General features: G+C 39.4%; 1 protein-coding gene across 3 annotated transcripts in view; it reads right to left on the minus strand.

Moving 5' to 3' along the window:
- Positions 1-7,227: 7,227 nt before the first annotated feature.
- Positions 7,228-24,695, minus strand: part of bcl2a (BCL2 apoptosis regulator a) — a 48,906-nt gene continuing 31,438 nt past the window's right edge. For 2 of the 3 annotated variants that reach the window (XM_082184473.1, XM_082184474.1), the window contains one exon: positions 7,228-12,176. In XM_082184473.1, the coding sequence (XP_082040599.1) occupies positions 12,045-12,176 (132 nt within the window). In that variant the 3' untranslated portion in view covers positions 7,228-12,044. The remainder of the gene's footprint in view (positions 12,177-24,695) is intronic. The other variant, XR_014209994.1, reaches the window with a different exon arrangement.

Raw genomic sequence — 24,695 nt, forward strand, 5'->3', positions numbered from 1 at the left:
TTTGGACTAAACCGCTCAATTCATATGGATTAGTTTTATGATATCTTTATGAACTTTTTAAAATGCCAAAGTGGTAGTTGCGTAGCTGTCAACGGAGGGACAGAAAGCTCATTCGTGCATTTTTTTCATTTGTGTTCTGAAGATGAACGAAAATCTTACAGGTTTGGAACGACATGAGGGTAATTAATCACTGAATTTTCATTTTTGGGTGAACTATACCTTTGAGGATTTGTGTGTGTGTGTGTGTGTGTGTGTGTGTGTGTGTGTGTGTGTGTGTGTGTGTGTGTGTGTGTGTGTGTGTGTGTGTGTGTGTGTGTGTGTGTGTGTGTGTGTGTGTGTGTGTGTGTGTGTGTGTGTGTGTGTGTGTGTGTGTGTGTGTGTGTGTGTGTGTGTGTGTGTGTGTGTGTGTGTGTGTGTGTGATCGAAAGTTTACAAAGAGCAGACATTTCAGGGTCATATCGGTGGCCGTAACAGATTTAAATAGGTTTACTTCTCCTGACTGTCTCCTTTGAGTCTCTTCACATCAAGTGTGTTTGATTAGCAGCACCAGTCATCCAAAGCCCCAAACTATTCCTTCAGCCAGGGTCGTTTCGCTGTGGCAGCAGGTTTGTGGATGTGCACCGACAGCCTTTGTAAACATTTTGTGAGGCTCCGTAGATTCCCACGACACGTCCACCGTTTCTGGTTCTCCGGTCAAACACCATGCATTTCTTTCCAGCTCTGCGCTGACAAGATCACCATTGTTTTTGCCCTCTCCGGAACACTTCAAGGATAAATGTGTCTGTTGGTGACCTAGTAAAACTAACAGCCGGCCAGGCTTGTGCTCATTGTGTCAGAGTGGCAAAAAGGGGCCCACAGCTACTGCTGGTCTCTCTACACACACATTCATTAAACTTAGTAGTTATTTTCATTGTACACCAAGAGAGGTCCCCCCCCCCCCCCCCCCCCCCCATACCACCATCTCTCTAGATAACATGTTAAAGTCACCATGAAATCAAAATTATATTTTTTATTGAATATTGCAGTATTTAATTAATTAAATAATTTATCCATGCTCATAATTTTTTTTTTTATTATTCTTGTACCCTCATAATCTTTAATCAAAATAATTTCTCAACCCTCTTGCAGCGACATCTCTTCTCTAATGACCTGTTTCCTGGCGTGAGGGCGGGACAACCTGTCAATCACACGAGATCAAAGAAATAACAAATCACAATGATCCAACGATCCAATCAATTCCCAATAGACAAAATGAACGTTCACCCTAATTTTTTGCTTGTTCAAGAAGCCATTTCACTCGGGTATATAGGGGAAGATATAGGGAAGAAAATATTATTGCAACATACGTTTCATGCCGACGTTGGTGAGGTCACATTAGTGAAGTTTTGTGTGCAAAAAAGTACTATTGTCTATTGTCAATAATTTAGTGATTTTATGAAGCACAACCAACACAGAGGTCACTTTCAAAGCAAGCAGATTTCCATAGAGCCCATTGCAAAATTTGCATGGAAATTCTACTTGAAATTCTAGATTGTGTGAGTTCCTAGTGAAATGACTGGATTTCACCCGCAAAAATTTGCTGTAAAATTTTATTAAAGCAATGCAAACTAGTGTTTATAACTATTTTAACATACAGTTTCCTTATTCCGTAGTTTACAACTGAAATATCTATGACCAGAATATGGACTCTTTTGCTTTGGCCAGTAGCCAACACCTTAGCAACCCATCCACAACAACCTAGAAATATGGTGACAAGATTTGCATAAGGACCAATAATAAACTTAAATGCATACAAACACTTCTAATTGGTTGGATATGCCTTCTTGGTAAAGAAGCCTACTTACTATCCAGTCTGGTTCCGAATAAGATCTGAATGAGATGTGTGTTGCAGCGTATAAAAATTCAGTTTGAGAGACTAAACTTTCATGTCAAGAATTTCAGTCCGAAGCTCAGAAAAGCAGAGCCAGTGGAGGATAGAAAGAGGTGAGTGATGTGTGTCAGGGATAAGAGAAATGAGAGAAGCCAGACCATCCTAAAAAAAAGAGGCAGAGGATTGGAGTTATTTTATTTTATGCTCTTATGGAATTTAAACATTATTAAAAAATTCCCCAAAGTTTTTATTTGGAATTTTGCTTTTGGCCAGGTGAAACACTAAATATGTTCTCTAAAACATATATTGTCTGTTTGGTAAAATTCAATTCTTAAAGAAGTATAATACTGATAAAACTGTTTTTCAAACTGACACAAAATATCTTTGAAAATCAAAATAAAGTGACAGAAATTAGCCATTTACAGTATAAATTTTGGTCAGTCCAATCAAGTGCACCTTTCTCAGATTATTTGCATAAACTTTTATCATGTGGAACAATTAATACGTCAATGGTGCTAATTTCCATATAATGAAAATGCATTACTGACTGCATTACTGAATAACTAAGTTACTAGCTAAATTAATTAATTACCATTTGATTAAAATATTTAGCAATTTAGTAAAGACTTTAAAGAATTTAAATAAGTATTTATGTATTTATTTATTTACCTACAAAAAGTTAATATGAGGGAATTTTCCATACAGAGTTTCACAGGTGTTTTACATGTATTTTGAATCATGCATTGCATTGTGTTGTGTTTAGGATTATGTCCGTAAATAGGCTTTATGCCGAAAATCACATGAACAAACAGGAAAACAGGTCTCATTGCATCCGCTTTGACAGAGAAAGTGTGACAGCGAAATCTATGGACTTTTAAGGTAATCAGCTAACATAAGTAGTTATTTTTATCGTTGCCGTTTTATTCATTTTAAATATCTAAATGTTAGTGAGAAGAAGAAAAATAAAAAACTTTTAGATATCAATCTGCATATGTGATGGACATCGGTTATGCTTGTCTTTATTCATTCCTTGTATCTTGAGTAAAACTGCTATATTTAACAAAGCACATACAAAATTCCTGAACCGGAAGTGATGCAACCTGTTTTACAGAATACAGAAGTTTGCTGTGCACAACCCCCATTTTCATCATGACAACTCTCTGTAGGTGTTTCTCAATGTCAAGGATACTTCCTTGGCAGGACTGGTCCTTCCAAGTCACTTCCTTCAGAGGCTAGGCGAGGCTCCTCTTTAGCATTCGGAGAGATCACTTATTTCAACGGCTCTGGAACAGGCTACCGAGTGCACGTCATTGCGTCATTACGTCAGTGAAAATAAAAAACAGAGCGTTGCTATGGACGCAGTTCTGTTCACTCAGGAATATAATCGTTTTTAAATCAATAAACTCCTTTTTAATCATATTGATTCTTTGACTGTCAAGTGTGTTTAAACAGTGCGGGTCAATTTGACCCATAACATAATGGATGTAATTATTTTTTTAAACAAATGTTTGGTAACATAAATATACCAACATTTTAAAGCATATTGCCCCGTTAACGTCCGACATTTAGAATTTTTTGAAAAATATAGCAAAGCTGCACGCATAGGATTGTGGGTGATTTAAGAGCGCGAAGGCTACACATATGCATCCTTTCCTTTATATGGGATATTTTTCGAACGAAGGACTCAGTCCTTGGTTGAAATTCCGAGGATCCTCGACATTGGAACAGTCCTTCGACGGATGTCGATGACGTAGCATCCTCGAAGTTCTGGCTTCCGAGGATCCTTCCTTGACATTGAGAAACGGCTTGTGTGTTTGGCATGGTAATGGATATGAAAAGGTATAAGATGTTTGGTCTTGGCAGAATAGATCTGCTACGCTGCTGCTGTTATTCCTGCTATTGCAGAGCAAGTATGGGACTTGATACATACACAGACATGCTACTGTACAATATAGCATACATTAATTACCCGTAGAAGATCTATACAGGTGGAGCTGGGGAAGGTGGAGGGTTTCTGAAAGCGCGCTGCAACAGCTACAGCAAATGCTGACCAAGAATTTGAAGGTTGAGCAACTGATACATCAGGAACCAATCAGCTGTGTCCTATAGAGAATGTCATGATTGCAAGCAGATTGAGTTAATAACCTTTCAGCCAGCGCCATCTAGAGTTACATGACAGAACTTTGTATAATGTCCTGGCAGAAAATTACCAGCAACTTTCCCTTTTTCTACAGATTTTTTTATGCTGCCTTATCTCACACAAAGTGAGCAAGGACAAAAATTGTGTTGTCATTTCCTATTAAAAACAAAAATAGATAAATCTATAGGCAACCATTGTTATGCACTTACGATATTAAAGATTTAGTTCCATTACTTTAGCCTCAGATGTTAATATGCATCCCTTTGGACGCAGTGCGTTTGCTTTGATCTTGGACATATCATGCATACTTTCCGCCGTTCTGCACTTAGAAATCTGAAGCTGGTGTAATTTTTGCCATCATCATCACCTTCATATCCCCAAGAAGTTACAAGAACACCCTCAATTGCCAGCAATTATGAGAACTCTGAGCATGTACGAGCTCTACTAACTAAAACTGATATCATTTAAAATTCTCCTTCTTCCACATATGTGGAATATTTCATCCGCTGAGAGAGTAGTTTTTGCACAGACAACTCTAGGCTCAAGTTAATTTAACCTTCCTCTTCCCCCGGGTGCGTCCCTCTGGGGCTCAGCTCTCTTTCTCTCCGACGTCTCGTAGTTTTGTGCGGGTGGAGGCTTGAGATTGTGACTGTAGGGCTTTAGATGCTGTAGGAGGTTAATCTAATATCACATGAGCAAAATCTCTGAGGAAATGCCGTTATGTTTACACCCGGCAGCACACAACACATGCAAAATAAGTCCCAGATTACAGCTCATGGTGCTCATCATCTTTGTCGGTAGAGTAATCGTAACATTCATCATCGGCATCATCATCATTGTCATCAAGGTTTACTCCATCAATCAAATCCCCCTGGCCAAAAGTAGAGGTTAGCGTTTGAACCACAGATCAATGGCGGCCTCTTGTGGCTGACGGATCCATACAGCTTTACTTTCTTTCTCGTTCTTGGTGTGTGTTCTTTTTCATAGGCAGCTTTTGCAATGTAACATGAACCCTTGAGAATCATACGGTGGAGCTACTGTTTTAGAGTGTATGCACGTGTGCCCTTGCATTTGAGGTTCAAGACCTGACAGATGGTTCAGTACCTCTAGGTTACAAAAGACACTTTTAGAAGAAGGAGATGGACATCTTGTTGAAGAAAACTGAACGGGAGAAATTGTAGGCCCCAACACTGAGGGGGCGTTTTCACGACACTGTTTTCAACTAAAAACGGAAAACTTTTTATGCGCTTTAGCCGTTCATTTACACAACAATGCCGTTTTGGAGGTCTGAAAATGCAAACATTCGAAAACGGGTATCAAATTGCAAGTAGTTTTTGAATACAATACCGATGTCGTCTTCATGTAAACTACAAAAACGTAATTTGTGAAAACGGTGACGTGTATTACGTGTTCAGTCGGCGCGTAGTGTATCTTTACAAAGTGACATCGGCAGCATAATACAGTGTTTTGAGTTGTTCAAACGGGGGAACATTTTGACAAAGTTGTCGCCTGTACGCAAATGAAAAACGTTTCCATTTTAAGAACATCATTGTCGTGTAAACGTAACCTAAGTAAAGTCAAATTTATTTCACAATGCACATTGTTTCAAAGCGGCTTTACAGCAAATCATGATGTTATGTTTATAATATCTTAATATCTCCATGCATTCTAGCATTTAGCCGATTTTTTGCAATGATACATGCAATCAAGCCACTAAACCATTATTTTACCACTAAAATATGGCCTTTAGCACTAAAATATGTCTGCCTTTCAGTTAAAAGAGTCAATCACATTTTTTGATAGTTTCTAGAATCTGGATGTGCATTAAGTCTAAAAAATTAAATATTTTAGTATGATTTGAGCTAAAGAGGAAAAAAAATGTATAGCATTGTTCTCAAAGGTTATTTGTGATTTGAAATGTTACTGACACAAATTTTTGACAAACAGTTTTGAAAATGTTAGTCTTTCCCCATTCAAGTGGAAGGAATTATAGGCTACTTGAATGCCTGTTGCTTACATAGAAAATACAATTATCCGGGGCAATCAGACTCCGATGTTGAATGACAAAATACATTTCAAACACTACACGGTTGAGTAAATAATGCATAAGTACATTATGTATAAGGGGATAATAGTGCGTCATTTGCGACACAACGTGTATGTTTTTGATTTACTAAAAGAACTGGCTCATAAGAGTTATTTGTTCATGAATCTGTCTACACTGGTTTCGTTGTGCTTGATTTGCTAAAAAGATCCAGCTCATAAGTAGCCTGGAAATCCAGACCTAAATCTAAAAGATTAATGGTCTGGTGTCGACTAATGAAAATCGGCCAGCTCGAGGGGCGGCACCAAGCATGCATTTGAAAATCTCACTGCACGCAATTGGATAACACTACGACCAATCACAACAAGTTATCGCTTAGCTACCAGCGGAGCAAGCTAACTGGTAGATTAGACTCTTACCGTATCCGGTCGGCAAAACAGCAAAAATGCCCTTCTTGCAAAGGAACGGTTCGAGCGCCGTCTTCTGTTCCTCTTTTAGAGAAAAGTCTAAATCTTTCATTGAAGCGGCCAAAGCTGTTTCAAGCAAATGGTGTTCATCCATATCCATCCTGCAATGTTTACTAATGACTTCGACATCGTAGCGCTGTCATCATCTCGCCTCTGGCCCGCCTATATCAGATAACCCGATGTGATTGGTTCAGCTCAGCATATTTAATGAGCATCATTACTCGACACCAGAGTAACTCGCTGAGCAAATTCAACTTGTGCTCTCAGAACTCTGGATCACCAGGGTAGCTCATAAATCATTTGTTTGTGAATCGTGCTGCACTGGTTATGCTGTATGTTATTAATCCAACAAAATCATTAGCTAATAAGAGTCATCAGACTACACCGGTCGAGTTGTATGTTTATTTTTGCCATGCAACCCATTGAAATGAAGATGCCGATTAATCGCAAAATTTGTGTTTTTACTCGAGGTGGTCATCGATTGAATTGACATGCAAGTTTATTTAGGTACTACATGGCATGACTTAAAATGTGAGCACTGTTTAACATAATTTTACCATGTAAAAATGTCCACATATTTTCCCCCCAAATCAGTGCAGAAAATGTAAACAATTCTCCAAATTCCATTTGTCCAATTACCACCTGATACCATCATGGTATGTTTTTGTGAGAGATGGTGCAATTTGCAAATGACTGCTGTAAACGGTAAACATGCGTATTCCTTTATTCTGAGCATATGTAAAACTACAATGTCTCAAGAAAGACCCCCAGGTTAAACAGAAGGTTGTACACATGGCTCATTTTGATTGGTTAAATCCCCATCTCCCGTGAGACACCGTTGCCAACCTTCTCCTTTTCTTGCTTTAAACACTCCTGATATACAGCTGGCCTGTTAAAACGATTCCCTAGCTGCCTTCAATTTAGAGTACAGCAAAACATGACAGAATCCAAAGCGGCATATTGGAGTTTCTGACTCAGTGATGCAAACCATGACAGCTCTTCTCAGATGATAAGGCAAGGTTTATTTAATTAGGACACATAACTGTTAGCTTATGACATGGATACGTACACAAAATGATATTGACATATTTAAAACTCACAAGTGCTAAGAGGATAAATTAAACAAACAAAAAAGAAAGAACAAAAAAACATGAACAATTGCTTTCGAATGCTACATGCTGAGGGCATACAAGACAAGAAGACAAACAGGATAATGGTGGAAAAATGAGATTTTTGGAAATCAAATATAAACTCCTGTCTCTATATTAAAATCCTCCAGATATTTTGCTACATTTTAATGGATATGTGATATATGAGGGAAGGTATGGCAGCAAAGTCATTAAAAAAGAAAGAAAGCAAAGAAATCAGAGTAGAAAATCCGTTTTTTTTTTCCTCAAAGGAAAGTGGTATTCTAAAATGAATGCATTATAGTAGCTGCCGAAGGAAAAAAAAAGAACATTTTTATAAACTTTTCCATTTGATCTGATGTGTGGGGGTTTATTTCAGAATAGACACACAAAATGAGTCATTTATAATAAACACAATGTGAAAATCGCTCCGAAACTCGAGTAAAATGAAGCTGTATAGCTGGAGATGAAAGAATGCAAAATGTAAATAACATAGTTAAACACCAAACCAGTGCAACCATGGAGACTGTAATTGAAATTGTATTCTGCAGTTTAATTCTCACTTCCATATTTGTCAGACAGGACGTGAGCTAAAACAAAAGCCCATCCTCTTTCCATCTGACGAGAATGAAAGAATGTATGAAAGAATGAGGAATGAACTGACAGATGGAGATTTTTTTTGCAGAAGTATAAGCCACACAACTTTGAAAGCGAGTGCTTTAGCTGATCAGAGCTGATCCTATTTTTACATTCAGAATTCAGATTTTTTTCTGTAAAGGGGTAAAAGATAATTTACATTAAAAAAAAAAAGAGATACAGAATATTTTAAATAAAATATAATATTCACCCTGGAGATTAACCAAGTTACACCTTTCCATGGCCACTCTCACATGGTGTCTAACCAAGTGTAGTCTCCGAGCATCATTTTACTTGTCTCTTAACAGAGAAAGTGACATTTTTGTGTAATGAGACATAACAGCCAATCAGAACATATTTCATGTTTAAACCTGAAATGTCATTTTTATGTTTAAACTTGTTAGTACAACGATTATATGTTGAGTGCCCTAAAAAATGAAACACTGCAGCTCTGTGGTGTTTTCAAAATATTGATCTGTTTGTTTGAACATCCTAACCTGCCCGACAACAGCAACACTGGTTCAGCCAATGCGGTGCGTTTTGGGGCGGGGCTGTCGATTTTGTCTCCGGGCGGAGTTTTTGGGAAACCTGTTTAAAAACAGTCAAATTCAGTCTAGTGATGCAGAAATTACACACTTAAGCTTTAATATGCAGCTATATGGAGTGGGATTTTGCTTCATCATGGTTAGGACACATGGTTTTAGGGGCCGTTCACATAAAACATGCTTTTGCAGTCCACTGCGCTGCTTTTCCATTGCTTTTGCAGTGTCTCACACATGATATGGTGTTATAAAAACAGCACTCAAGTTAAACATTTTAGAGCTTGTGTTTTTAAAGGCAAAAATTGCATTCTGTGTGTATGGCCCTTTACAATGCAAATGATTTTGATGTATACACACATGCTACGTAAGAACTTTATGATTTATACATTTACCTACACACCTTTACCAACTAGAATGCGCATTTCCTGCATCCTTCACCTTTCTTTTCATCCAAGTCTCTTTTTTGTCAAAGTCAAATTTCCAAACAAATTTCCTTTACAATCACTGCTTGATTACACTTGAGGCATTGCTTTATAAAAGAGGAATTTGACAAACTGTATTTGAAAATTGCTTGTGAATAGAAATTGATGCTATTTAATCAAACACTCAAGGCCTCTTAGACTCGAATAGGTGCATCAAGAGTCTGATTGTAATAGACTTCTCAGCTTCTCCTAACCAGAGGGTAAGTGAGACTTAAGGAGTGGATGGACTAGTTCCGCTCCAGCAGTGGCAGTTATACGCTGGTTCATCCACGAGCAGCTTCATATGGTGCAGCAACAGGGAGAAGCTCAACTCCACACGCTGTTGTCTTACATTGCTAGATCTTTAGCAGCTAAAGTAAAATGATCTTACAGTGTGAGTCCTAAAAACTCGCTTTAACATATTCTGATACAGTCCTGAACCATCCGATAAAGGGTGCATCAATATAGTACACTATAAGATAGCGAATGTTTAATCTGTACCATTACACACTCGAGAGAGCTGTGTTGATAGACTAGATAAAGTCGATCCTGACATGGATCCTTAGAGTATTGACTAGAATGAAAATGAGACTGTGAAGGAAAGAAGTACAGTTTGTTTATGTTGCATACTAAGGGCTGTTTAGCCAACAAATACTGAAATGTCTTTCTGAAAATTTCCAGTAAACAAACAAAAAAAAAACTTCCAGAAAACTTAAATTAGATATACTATAACCATTTACGTTCATCCTTCACAGCCTCTTTTTCGTTCACGCCACATTAACTGTTCACTCTGACAGAAGTCTGTATACACAGTATCAAAGTTGTGCTCCATTTGGAATAGAATTTAGAAAGCTTTTAAATTTTATTTCTGAATTTGAATAGAATAAAGTAAGAATTGAATGAATTTTAAATCAAAATTCTGAAGTTTAATCAACTAAGAAAAGTTTGTTGGGACAAACCTTGAATGTTGGCTTGACAGCATTGTTTGAAAGTAATGCAATATTTGCTGAATTTCTTTGAATTGCAATTTAGTAAATTCATCTTCCTGTTATTCTAAGTAAAATTCCAATTCCATGGGGCATGGCTAACTCAATTCAAATTCAAACTTATGAATTGAAAGGATGCCCGTCCAGAATTTTTGCTCAACCTTGTGCTTTATATGTAAATAATTCTCTCCCTGACACAGAGACAAAGAGCGCTAAATCTACACCAGTGACTTTAATGGACATCTGAGGGGGAAAAGACATTAGGAAAAGCTGGTGTCTCAGTATCTTCCTGTGAATGAGAAATCAACCCTCCCAGTGGAACACACTCGGGACTTGTGGTATATCACTAGATGAGATTCTCTCTGGGGCGGAAGTTACAGAAGACGGATCGGATTTCTTTGGTTGTTGGGGCATCCAAAAATCTACAGCTCACAAGGTGCCTGTAATCTACCATGCAAGAAAGATAACATTGGAGGGGCGGCGAGGAGGGAAAAGTGATACACCTGAGCCGTGAATTACATAGTCCGTTGTGTTCAGAGTCTTTTCAAAGCCCCGCTGCCCTGCATGCCTATCATGCCAGCCTGAATGAACTTCTGTTCCCAGCTGCCACCTGTCCGTTTCATCTGCAGACGCACATACACACCTGGCTGGGCTGGACACAACTGGCGGGTCGCCCGCGTTCTCCACCAGAACAGAGCCAAGTCCAGCTCTCTCAACACAATCTATTTACAGACGTACACACACACTTACACTACATGTACACAGACTTTACACATACACAATACCCTCGAAAATGGAATTTACCATCAGAATTGCTCTTTTAACGTATTTTGCACCAATCAAACCAAAAAAAAAAAAAAAAAGGAAACCCAACAGAAGTATAACTTCCAGTCTTTACATTCAAGAAGGGGTGATTTGGGTCAGACCACTCCGCGAACCATGCTGGGTGAGATTACATCATCATATCCGCTTCGGTTTGGTTGTTGGCATGTTCTTTGTGCTCACCAAACAGTAAGACACGGAGCAAATCAAAGAGGAACTTTTTAATGAGGAATACTCAACATCTGGTGGTTTGACGGGAGATCTCAAGAGGTCCATCCAATGGAGTGAGAGACAGAAATAAACAAAAACATAAAAAAACACCTCGAATCAACAAAGTAGAGGTGGGTGGCCAAGTTCAAAATGCCATCATGCAACAAAGTAGCTGAAAGAGTCTCTTTCTCCACACATGCAAAAAGTGGAGAAGTTATTTACATTCACGCCGGCAAACTTTCTTATTTTCCTCTTTTTTTTTTTGATTCATGCTACAAAATGCCAAAAAACCTGATATCAAAATGTCAAAAAAGCACAATCTTAAGTTTAAAAATCTCTTTGTACTTGTTTCATACATAAGAAACAAACTTTAAAGATAAAACGTCCATATGAAGTACGTGAGCTTGTGTTTGTGTATGCACGTGTTTTGTGTGTCAATCTCTGTGTGAGCGTAACTGTACATGGCAGTGACGAGCATCATAGTTAAAGTGTGGGAGCGTTCCTGCGAGTCCTCATTCTGTATTCTTTTTCTTTGTGTTTTCTTCACTCCAGAGAGGGTGAAAGAGCGTGAGCGCTGTAGCTCCCGTGGCTGGAGGGGCATCGGATCAGCGGCGGCCTTTGAACGGCACTGGTGCCGGGCTTAGCGGGGCAGTGTGGCGCTGAGAGATGCTTTGATAAGCTGAAGAGGAGAGACAGGCAGAGAAAGTGAGATGGATAGGCGGAGAGATCCGCAGGGCTGTCACTTCTGAGCGAAAAAGGCAATGGTCACTCCTGCCAAGCCCAGCGCTGCCAATCCAAGCACTTTCGTTAGGTACGACAATGGATGGAACATAGAGTCTCTCTGCTGACCGTACAACTCCACAAAGGCATCCTGAAAGAAAAAGAAAGCAGAACATTAGGAACAGACATAGGGCTGAAATTATTATAAACAAGATCATTTAAAAATTACAGTCTCCATTGCTCCACTGCAAAAGGGAAAATGCAAAAAACATGGACAATAAATGCCAACAGCTAGACTGTAAAGATTGGAAACACTTGACTTTGGAATATTTGACTCTGGTTGGTCAATTGCAGCATTTTGCAGTCTAATATTTTTGTGGAATGACCTCTAAACTGTATTTTCACTGTATTAACTATGATAATTAAACGAGAGCATTCATCTGAAATAGATTTTTTTTGTAACAATGTAAACGGTCACTCTTGATCAACCTAATGCATCCTGAATAAAAGTTTAAAAAAAGTTACAAAAATAAGTAAATCTTATTGACAAATATATGCCAACAGTAAGATACAAAATATTGAAAATAAAATATAGCCTACCCATAAAACCTAGATGTTTTATGCATGTGTATATATTTAAATAAAATTACTGGGTAATCATTGGATTATCAGTTAGCAAATTAATCATTAGTTCCAGCCCTAATTCTGTCAAAAGACAATGTGGCAACAAATCTAAAGCACACAACATAATGTCACACATTCAGTGTCTGATAGAAGGTCTGTAATGTGTAACGTGTCTAATTGCCATGTATAGGGAAATGATGTGTTTTCGCAGGGGGGTTTGAAACGAGCGCAACCCTCCTCTTTAACAGACACTCCACATCTGTGTAGCCAAATTCCTCCGGGACACCGTCCAGCCCGGAGAGAGAAACCCGTTGAAAGATAGAGAGAAAGAGGGGGCATGCACAAAGAAGACAGCTCAAATCCATAACATTGAGCCCGGCTCCCTGCGAGCCCACTCACAGACGAAGAGAAGGAGGAAATAGGGAAATAAAGGAAGAAGAGCGTATAAGACAGGGTCTCTGTGCCAGGGCTTCCACTGTCTCATCACTCCTACGCACAACTGCGTTTCCTTCTCCAGCCAGACTCGCTGCAGACTAAGTAAAGCGTCTTTCACGCATTTGGAGAGCTGAAATCCTACACTCAAACATAAATACTTATCTGCATTTGGCACAAGGAAATGACAGAGTTCATCCCCCTCCTGTTTATAAGGAAATAATTAGGTTATTTCCCCCAGAGCGGGCGGTGTAAATGAATAGTGTACAGACAAAATGAGGGACAGCCCCTTTTCGAAATAAACTTCCAGGAGAATTCAAAGCCGTAGGTCATGAATGCGACAAAACATTGCTGATGCAATCGAATGATACCATTGATTTCTCTCGATCGTCAGGCTGTTGGCAAAGCTGTGTGAGCTATTGGCCCTCTGCGTAAACAAGAAGGTGTTTGTGAACGTGTGAATGTGTGTTTGCATTTACGTGTACTTAGGTGTGAGTGTGTCTCAGTTGGTGTTTTTGGGTTTAATCACAAGACCCCCAGCAGCATCCACCCATGCACTCCTGTTTGAAACCCTCTGCGTGTGTTTGTGAGGAATGTGAGCAAGAAAATGTGTGCTAAAATTACGGCTGGGAACAGAGTTTACCAGACAGTCCACAGTTAATAACAAAAATAACTAAAGCACTGATCGTGTTTGCTGCACTACTGCTCATTGAATCTAATAAATCCTACTGAAACATACTGTTATGAGCCAGTTTGTTTTAGTGAATAAAACGCATAGCTTGACCGATGTAGTCTGATTCCCAAACAGATGTCTCTCATGAGATGGTCATGTTAGTGAATTACCTATAGCTTGTCCTGTGTAGTCTGTTCCCCGAATGAATGGCTCTTAGCCGGTTCTTTTTAGTTAATCAAGTTTTGTTACATATCTGGCCCATTGAAGTCTGAAATAATTTGGCAACAGACTGCTGAGTTCAATCAATACAATAAGAATTGCATGCCTATTTCCAAATATTTCTTCTCCAAAAATCATTAATGGAACTGTTAAGAATCCGGAATCGCTAAGAGGAATCGGATCCAGAATCGTAAAAATTCCTTTTGATTTCCATCCTCAGCTGAAACAAGTGTGTATATCTCTTCTCATTCTTGATCTCCAGATCCCCATGCAGAGCGCAGTTCCCTACTCAATAAGTAAAGCTGTGGTTTTATTGTGGCTGACAGCGGTGCATGATCATCCTGCAGGCGCTGCTTGGGTCCGGGCTGGCCCAGCGAGGGGGCCGCCCTATGCCCAACTGTTTGAATTACATTATTCTGTGTTTCACGGGCAAGAGACCTGCAGTTGAAAAGAGAGTGAGAAAGCAGTGCAACACAGCCTATTGTGAATTACCAGCACATGCTGAGACACAGAGCATTTGAATCCAGAAACATCAGATAAAACTAACCGTGACTTGACAGGTATACAGGGATAGAGAAAGACATGGTGAGCAGCTTTCTCTCAGGAATTAAAAATTAAAATATGCTGATGCAACACAAAGCACTAACTGTGTAAAAGTCCATTGATTTGAGTTATGAAACAAAACGTCTTAAATGTGTCCAATTTAATTTTGCCCCAATTGTTTTAAAATTACCAGTGATGTTCTGTTTCTAAATGAATCCGTGTTTTTAAAAGAATCGGTTGAAATAATAATTCAATGACTCTATCTCAAAATTGGTTGTAAATGTTTTAATGACTCACCCATAAAGACACTCACTTGAAAAATTCCCCAAACTAAAGGAGACTGACAGCATGTCTGCAACCCATAAACAGTCAATCAAATTCAAGGACCAGAATTAAAGGGATGGTTCGGAGTAAAATCCATCTAGGGTCCTTTGCACCATGACCTCGAGCCAAACACCTCCCCATAAGCCTTTTTTCCCTTGGTCGAATATTATTAAAGTTAGAGCTTATTTAGAGATATCAGCCAAATGGCTTAGTGCAGGCGCTAATGGATCCAAGGTATATCTCGTAAATTACCCCACTAATAATGCCCAGAATGGTACCAAACTTCTACAGTAGTACAAATAGGTTCTGTACTCATAAAACGAGGCATTGGAAAGTTTATAAGTACATCAGGAGTTTATTTAAATAACACTTGCCTGATGGCTCATGCTACCGCTAACCCGGACGTCGAGGTCACTTCCGTTATTTGGGAAAAGCCCATAAAAGTCCTGGCAGGAAGCGATGCGTAAGGATGTAGTGTAAAGACGCCCAGTTCCAGGAATGCACTAATATTTAGTTGGTAGTACCAGTTAACACTAATGGCACTTTTCCACCGCATGGTACGGTACGGCTCGGTTCAGTACGGCTCACTTATGACGCATTTCCACTGCATGGTACGGCTCGCTTCGGCTCGCTTTAAATGGTACCACCTCTGTTGAGGTTCCAAGCGTACCGTACCGATACTAAAATGTGACGTGCAAACACTGCAGATCACTGATTGGTCAGACAGAATCATCACTACCAGCGTCATTGTATTTACAACACGAGACACTAAACCCGCTAGATTTAAATAGCCAGTAGACAACAGCCAACACTGTAGCGCCTGTTTTAAAAGTATTTGCTTAAAAAAAAGAGTATAAACTTAAAAAAAAAGAAATGGCTGAATCGTGGTCAGTGGACGAGGTGCAGACGTTCCTCTCGTTGGTTGCCGAGGAGCGGATGGGGAAACACGGAATGAAAAATTTGCATTTAATATGATGATGTCATGGCAGTACAGACGGCAACTAACGATCAGTCCCACCCACTTTGAAGCGGTACTAACTGCAGTGGAAAAGCAACCGAGCTAAAACGAACCGAACCGTGCCGTACCGAGTCGAGTCGTACCACGCAGTGGAAAACCGAAGCGAGCCGAACCGTTCCGCGCCGAGTCGAACCGTACCGAACCGAGCCGTACCATGCAGTGGAAAAGCGCAATAAGTTGTCAACACTTCAGAAAAAAGAATAATTTGTCGTTACACTACATCCTTATGCATCGCTTTCTGCCAGGACTTTTACGGGCTTTTCCCAAATCACGGAAGTGACCTCGACGTCCGGGTTAGCAGTATCATAAGCCATCAGGCAAGAATCAGCTCGAGGTCATGGTGTAAATGACCCAAGGTTGATTTTACTCATCCCTTTAACTATTGTATAAAAGTGAAATGCACAATGCTTTCCATTTCTAGTGCTTTTAAAAAAAAAAGAAATATATGTGTGTGTGTGTGTGTGTGTGTGTGTGTGTGTATATATATTCAGAAAAGATAGTAAAAAGTATAATATGACAAAAAAATATTACTATTTTAAATAAATGCTGTATTTTTTATCTTTCTATTTATGAAATAATCCTCCATTTTTTTTTACTCAGTTACTACTAAAATATTAAGAGGAAATGTTAACAATAATTTATTTATTTTTTTACTTGAGCACAAATTCAACGTATTAAAATGATTTCTAATGATTTCTATGAATTCTAATGATTCAGAAAAAATATATAAAAACAGAAAAAAGTTATAATATTTGTAAAAATTTAATAATATTTCACAATGTTACTGTTTTCATGTATTTTCGCAGACTTGAGCATACGAGACTTTTCATAAATATTAAAGGAGCCGTATGTAAGATTGTACTGCAATCACTTTCAAATTACTGTAGAGCGGTGTATCCCCTCCCCCTCTCCCCTGACTCGAGGTTGCCAGATAGGCTGCAGGATCCAGCAGGAACGTAGGCTGCTACATAGCTGTGGTAACTAGAGGAGAGCTGGCAACCCCGATGTCGAAACACTACTGACTTCGTGATTGGTAGATAGGTGGAGGGTGGAGCTTCAGGCCAAAACACAAGATGACAACATCAACATCAGTTGAGGGCTGCAACTTTTTAAATGACAATATCCTGGCCGGACTACTGTTGTCAGTGATATAAGTATTTGAAATGAACATGATTTCTTAATGTCTAGTGACATATCAGGGCCGTTTTATGATTAATTGAAATACATTTCTTACATACAGCTCCTTTAAATAATATTACCAACCCCAAACTTTTGAACAGTAGTGTGTGTGTGTGTGTGTGTGTGTGTGTGTGTGTGTGTGTGTGTGTGTGTGTGTGTGTGTGTGTGTGTGTGTGTGTGTGTGTGTGTGTGTGTGTGTGTGTGTGTGTGTGAGACCGAACAATAGCCAAACAATACAATGACAAGAGACATGAGGAGGAGAAAAAGGTGGAATCAAACTTGGGTTTGGACCAAGCAATCAAACCTGATGCCATCTGCGTCTACAAGGGAGGTACAGAACTGCAGGTGTGCACATCCTCTAACAACAAGCAATCTGAGCAAATCACAAATCACATTCCAAAAATTATCAATCTGCTATGATCTATTGGCTGGTGGAGAAGTGGCTTTTTTTTTCTTGCTTCACTGATGTCACGGTTTATTCCCCTTTTGTAGCGAGTATATTTATATTTTCATAAGTATATTTAACCATGACACAAAACCAGGCTCAACATTTGTTTGCACCACTAACAATGGCTGCCAGCCTTATTATCAGGAGGAAAACTCCTCACTATCTCTTAAGACATTTCCGCTGCTCTCGTTCTCTCTCTCTCTCTCTCTCTCTCTCTCTCTCTCTCTCTCTCTCTCTCTCTCTCTCTCTCTCTCTGTATTTATCTATCCATCTTATCCGCCTCTCTCGCTTTTTTTCTGTTTCTGGCTGTCTGTCTGTGCAGGCTATAAGAGCACCTGGCACAGAGCAACGATGAGAGGAAAGGAGGGAGGAATGGAGGTGACAGATATGACTAAAAGAGGGCTGTAACAATAGCACAAAATGAGCTCACAATACATCCTAATAGGAGCCACAGGAATTAGTGCCAGTGGAGATGTCAAACCCGGGCAGCCTGCTCAGGATGAGATGTCATCTTGGGGCATGTCTGACTGCTGCCGATGTGATGAGGGCATAAACGAAAGCCCTGGCTGCCCCATCAGCGGTAGAGGTGACAGGACCAGGCTGGGAGGTGTTGACGGCCACGTGTACACATCCCTGTTTGCTCTCGTTTTTTCTCCCGCAATGGTAAACATCCTCATTAGGGGAGCTTCCGCCCTGTGTTTGAACAGACTCTTTCTGTTTGCCTAAGGCCTTTGTTAATAGCCTCCAAAAAGCAGCCCCTTATATACACAGGTACTGGCAGACGCGAGCAGATTCAAGGTGATTATCGCTGTTGTATTCTAACTCGGTAATCATACGATCAAAGTGCAGCAAATGCACAAACGATATCCAACGGCTCACAGCTACAAACGGCTGTGAAATGAAGTTTTTTCTCTGAGTCCGCCTCTTCCTCCATCTCTATTTCTGTCCTTCCTGTGGAGTGTCGGTCAGACGCAACAGTGTCTTGGCACTCTGTTTAAACCAAAGCACCTTTGTGGCCCCTAATGCCCACGGAAAAGCACTAAGCATTGGGTGCCAACGGTCTAACAGAACCCTGCAGGACTTCCTGTGGTGGAGGAGGTTTGGAGGAGTGTGTTGCAATTGTGGGATGGAAATGAAAGTCGGTTAATGAGATAAAATTCAAATATGAAAAACATGGACCAAGAGGCCTGGCAGGAATCGACAGTGCGAGCGCTTCACTCGGATTTGCCACTAAAAAGATGTGTGCAAACTGTAAAGATGTGTATGACTACGAACTGTAAAATGTATTTAGGAGCATGTGTGCGAACAAAAAAAGTCCACGCAGGTCATAATTTTTTAATGAAATTTAAGGTAATAAAAAGTCTTAAATATCTTTAAATGGTATAACAAACATTATAATTATCCTTTTAAGATGTATTAAATTTAGGGATGGGAAAATAGCAATACAGCCTAATGTCATTATTAAACTTCGAAAGTCTATGATTAAAATTAAATAAATATGAGTGCTGCATGTTTCAAAGGAGAAATGGCAGTCCACTCATATCCCTTTATTAAGGAAAAACACATTATTTGAACAATTTTCATTGCGCCCCTAAAGTTTTTTAATGTGTTACTTTGGGAAAAAAAGTATAGGTGTCAAGAAGACTTCCTAGCTGAATGCATGAATGGAGGTTTGCAGACGGTCAGCATTTACAGCCTTGTAAGGCAATCACCAGTTGCTCAGGACTAAGTTCCGTGTCAAGTGCGCCAGTGTCATCACATCCTCAGATTGAGCATGAGTCCAAGAGATGAGCTAATGCAGAAACAGCTGACCCTCTTCACTTTAAAGAAGGAAGAGATATCTACATTACTTCTCCTTTTAAGAAAGCATGCGTGCATATAGAGTTATTCCGTCAAGTGTCTTATGGTTAAGGAACTTTGCCATGACTTCTGTGATCACAATAAACATCCGATCTCATGAATTTTCAAATGGAGCTTCTTCATTCAGCAAAGATGGTTCCTTCCTCATACTTCATTCAGTGACAGAAGTGTCTGCGGCTGTCGTGCTTGTAATGCCATAAACCACAGGACAAATGAGATCATTAGAGGGATCCCTCCAGCAACTTTCCATGATGGACAGCAGAATGACAACTGAAATTAAACATATCTGCTTTTTATTCAAGACATAATTCATAAAGAGTATGTCTATTATTATGTACTGTATATAGTGCAGTTTAAACCAAATTATATAGTTAAGTAATACAACTTTTGTGGATTAAACTGTAAATATTTTAGTAGGAATTTTTGCAGATATTAAACTTTAGCAGGGGTCAAATAGGGTCAAATTGGAGTTTTGTGGCTTTTAGGTTTGACAAAAATATGGTGTTGGTAGGATTTATTGCCACTTTTGAAAGACATAACTTATGCTCACCAAGGCAACATCTATTTGGTAAAAACTGCAGCAAAAACAGTAATGTTTATAATAGCTGTCATTTCTTCCTGTTATGGCAAAGCTGATTTTCAGCAGCATATTTCAGCAGCGAGGAGTATTTATGCCTTTTTCGCTCACACATACACGCACACACACAAGAAACACAACAGGGATTCGTTTAATTTAAATGCATATTAAACACGCACAGCGGAACTGACCCGTGAATGTGAATCAGCCATGTTTGTCAGACTTTTCAATCAGAACACCACCGACTTAATAAATCATCAGACTAGAAAAACAAATCCTGCATAACTAGAGGGAAGAACCTGCCGTCTGCCACAGATTGTGAACAGACTCACACATTTTTATATTCATTATAAATGAGACCGTGGTTATGATCAACAGCAACGCCCAAAGAGCATCTCATCCCTCACGAACAGAGCGTGGCTGTTTCGTGTTCAATAGTATAACAGGATCAAGAAGTCATAAGCGGCTGAAATTGCGGAGCTTAGCAGTAAGAGAAGGAAACATTTTTACCACAAAACCTAGTTGAGACACAGATAAGATGCTGATGGGACTCTCTGCCAGCTCAGTTCCTTATTAGACATGGCGGTCAGTGCTGAAATGGCATCTAACCCTGACCAAAGCCAAGATGCCAGTGTGTGGCCAACCTCCAGTGCTCAGCAAATGAAAACCATCAGGTCTGAGAAATGGTGCTTATGTGGAACCGAAGAGGAAGATTGCACCTTGACCTTGTAATCTGATGCATCCGAAAAAAGGTAAAGCTCTCCATTAAACTGACATTGCACTGAAAGAGACAAGGCTGTGTCTCCAGGCTCTGGGCCTCCTATATTTAACAGCATTATTCATGCCCCCCTCTTTCATGCATCTTTCTCCCTCTCTCTCTCGTTTACACATTCTCTCTCTACCAGACATTTGCTATCAAATTATTTTATATACAGTGCCTGGAGCAGGTTTCATCATTCACTTTTTAAATCTTATCTGGTTAAATCTATTGCCACCGAAAAGAGAATATTGATTTTTGGTAGAACAATGGCATAGTAAACAGCCAGACAAAGTAGGGTATAAAAATCCCTGAAACTGATATATAATAATAAATACACCTGATAAATTTAAGTATTGTAAATATAAAATGTAGACAACTATGGCTATTTTAAAGAAAATGGTGTTGCAATAACTGTACAACATAATGTGCTCAGGATTACATGTAGTTCACCCAAAACTGAAAATTATGTCATTATTTACACACCCTCATGTCAAACCCGTTTAACTTAACTTTAATTCTTCTGTGGGACACAAATGGAGATTTATTTTGAGACTTGAACTAGTACCTCATTTTAGAATTAACAAAGACAGACTGAGCTCAGACTCAAACTGAGAATGAATCAAATGTTTCAAATGATTCAAATGATTAATTGAAAAGATTAGACTCAGAAAATTATTTGATCAATTGGATATCACTCTTCCTCTCATGAATGTGCCAATGAAATTGTGTGTGTGTGTGTGTGTGTGTGTGTGTGTGTGTGTGTGTGTGTGTGTGTGTGTGTGTGTGTGTGTGTGTGTGTGTGTGTGTGTGTGTGTGTGTGTGTGTGTGTGTGTGTGTGTGTGTGTGTGTGAATTCTGGTCTGTACCTAAAACAGCTATAATAGACTTGGAAATTGGAATATATCTCAAAAAACATATGGACCACTTGTATGTGTTTAGAAGCATTTATTGTAAATGAAAAGAGTGTACAAATGTTAAAAATCCACATTTGTCTTCCACAGAAGTCACCGACTGAACTATCTCTTTACTCAAACACATGCACATCTGTTATTCACTTCACAGATATTCTGGTTAGTTGCTGTTCATAAATACATTTGCCAGCAGCAGTAAAAGTGCTGCCTTTATTGATTTACAGATCTACTTTTTGCATTCGTTGGGGGGAAAAAATGGATTGCTAGTTCCTCCCAGCATAGATGCTTTCCAAATGTTGATGAAAACCTGTTCCGTTGCGACAAAACACAAGTGAATACGCTCTATCCGTTTCAAACTGCTTATCCAGGACAAAACATTTCCTTTTTTTTCCCAGAACTCTTCAGGGCCAGCGGGGGGTTTATGAAGAGTGAGGTACGCTGGGATTCAGATCACAGGCCCCATGGCTTCCACATCAAAGTGAAGCCTCTGGTCTACACAAACCTAAGCTAGTGGTTCTGCGTTCCCTAATTCACTGTCTGATTCTGTCTGTGTGATGTGGCACCCTGAGGACTCGACCGCTGAATAGGACCACAGGGGCCCCTGCAGTCACTGCTAGTCCAACCCAGCTGTGTCGAGTGGTGATACTCACCTACTCTCTGTTCGCCTAATGACTGCATATTACTTTCTAAAAACAGCCCTCGTAACTAATTAGATAGAATCCATGTCTCTTTTTAGCTCAGGTTGGGTGGAAAATTGGGGGGCCCTGTTCTGTTTTAGTGGTACAGTATTGTACTCAATGTAATATCATAAGTTTATTTATATAGCACATTTCATACACTATGGCAATTCAAAGTGCTATACAGAAAGGAATTAAAATTATCACAAAATAAAAGCAAGGAAAATTAAAACAGTTATAAAATAAATTAAAAGAGTAAAAAGATGATACATAGATAAACATAAAAAAACATTGATGTATCATATTTTCCACAACTCCCACTTTTACTGTGAGATTTTCCCATGGTGATTACACTGTGTCTGTGGTGTTCTTTTGGCGCGCCTAAAAATCTATTGGACGTCTCCAATAGACCAATAAATCGGAAAGGAGGAGCTCTAGGACTGACTCACAGGGTAACCTCGGGTTCACTGCCCCATCTGTCCGCACCCCAAAAACTCATTTGTTCGGAAGCTCTAGGAATGAAATCAATCCAGTCCGCACCCCACAGAACCTCGAGTTTAATCACGTCAAACTCACTACTCCAACACAGACCCAGGCCATCAGCATGGTTTCATCTCTCTTACCCAATTCTCAGTGCCATTTGAGTTCAGTTTAAAATAAAAAGGAGGATGCAAAATAAAATACAGTGTAATCAGTCGGACGTACAGTGGCACAGTACTCATTCAGTAAATGCATAGCTAAACACATGTGTTTTGAGTCTGGATTTGAATGACTACTGTAGGAGCACATCTGATTTCTTCTGGAAGGTTGATCCAGCTGCGGCTGGCATAGTAGCTAAAAGCGGACTCACCATGCTTAGAGTGAACCCTTGGTATTTCTAGCTGATGTGATCCTAATGATCTGAGTGATCTGTTAGGTTTATATTTAGTGAGCATATCTGTAATGTATTGAGGTCCTAGGCCATTGAGTGATTTATATATACCAGTAATAATACTTTAAAAATCAATCCTAAATATAACTGGGAGATATTGTAAAGACCAAAGGACTGGTGTGATGTATTCATATTTTCTGGTTCTGCTCAGAATCCTGGCAGCAGCGTTCTGTATGAGCTGCAACTGTCTTATGGTCTTTTAGGGAAGGCCAGTGAGGAGTCCATTACAATAATCCACCCTGCTGGTGATGAAAGCATGCATCCATGTTTGTTTCCAAACGCAATGACTTCAGTTTTGTCTTTGTTTAACTGAAGAACGTTTTGGCACATCCAACTGTTGACTTCATCAATGCATTGGCACAGGGAGTCAAGGGGGCTGTAGTCATTAGGCGATAGGGCTAAGTAGATCTGTGTGTCATCTGCATAGCTGTGGTAAGCAATTTGGTTCTTTTTCATTATTTGGCTCAGTGGGAGCATATACAGGTTGAACAGGAGTGGCGGAAGAATTGAGCCTTGAGGGACTCCGCATGTCCATTCAGACTTATGGTCACCTATACTCACATAATAACCTCTCCCTCCAAAGTATGACCTGAACCAATTTAGGACTATCCCAGAAAGCCCGACCCAGTTTTCCAGCCTGTCAAGAAGTATGTTATGATCGACAGTGTCAAATGCAGCACTGAGATCTAATAGTATCAGAATTGATCCCTTTCTGATATTATTGATTTTCTCAAAAAAGAAGGAAGCAAACTCACTGCATTTGCTGTCCGACAGCATTTCACTGGGAATCTGGCTTGGGGGGTTTGTTAGACTCTCTACAGTAGCAAAAAGAGTGCGTGTGTTATTTATGTTTCTGTTTATAATATTTGAGAAGAAAGTCAGTCTAGCTTTGCCTTGTTCCACACTGAAAGCATGAAGGCTGTCTTTATAGATGTTATAATGGACTACAAGTTTTGTCTTCCGCCACATGCGCTCAGCTTTTCTGCACTTTCTTTTCATATTTTGCACTGCTGTTGAGTTTCTCCAAGGTGCTTTTTGTCTGCCACTCTTCTTCCTGACTTTCACAGAAGGAATATCATCAATTACACTCTGTACTTTTGAGTTAAAGGACTCAAGGAGAGAATCAACAGAGTCTGCAGATATGCTTGGTGTTAAAGATATGGCCTTCATAAATAGCACACTAGTGTTCTCATTTAAGCATCTCTTCTTGACAGACACAGATCTAGCTTCAATAGTAGGAGAGATCAATTTATCAAAGAAAATACAGAAAGGATCAGACATTATCATCCACATTATCACTAAAGAAATGTCTAAGAAAGTCCCTGAAAACTACAGATTAGGGTATGAACAAGATCTTATATTACCGTATGAGCAATTTCATAGTCATGGTAATATAACCTAGTTATTTTGCCGAAATTGAACAAAAATGGTTAATATTTTAAATATTTAAAAAATACAAATGTACTTTATAACATTTAATTATCCTCTTTTTATT

This window comes from Leuciscus leuciscus (genome assembly GCF_965113295.1).
Source record: "Leuciscus leuciscus genome assembly, chromosome: 11".
Lineage (NCBI taxonomy): Eukaryota > Metazoa > Chordata > Actinopteri > Cypriniformes > Leuciscidae > Leuciscus > Leuciscus leuciscus.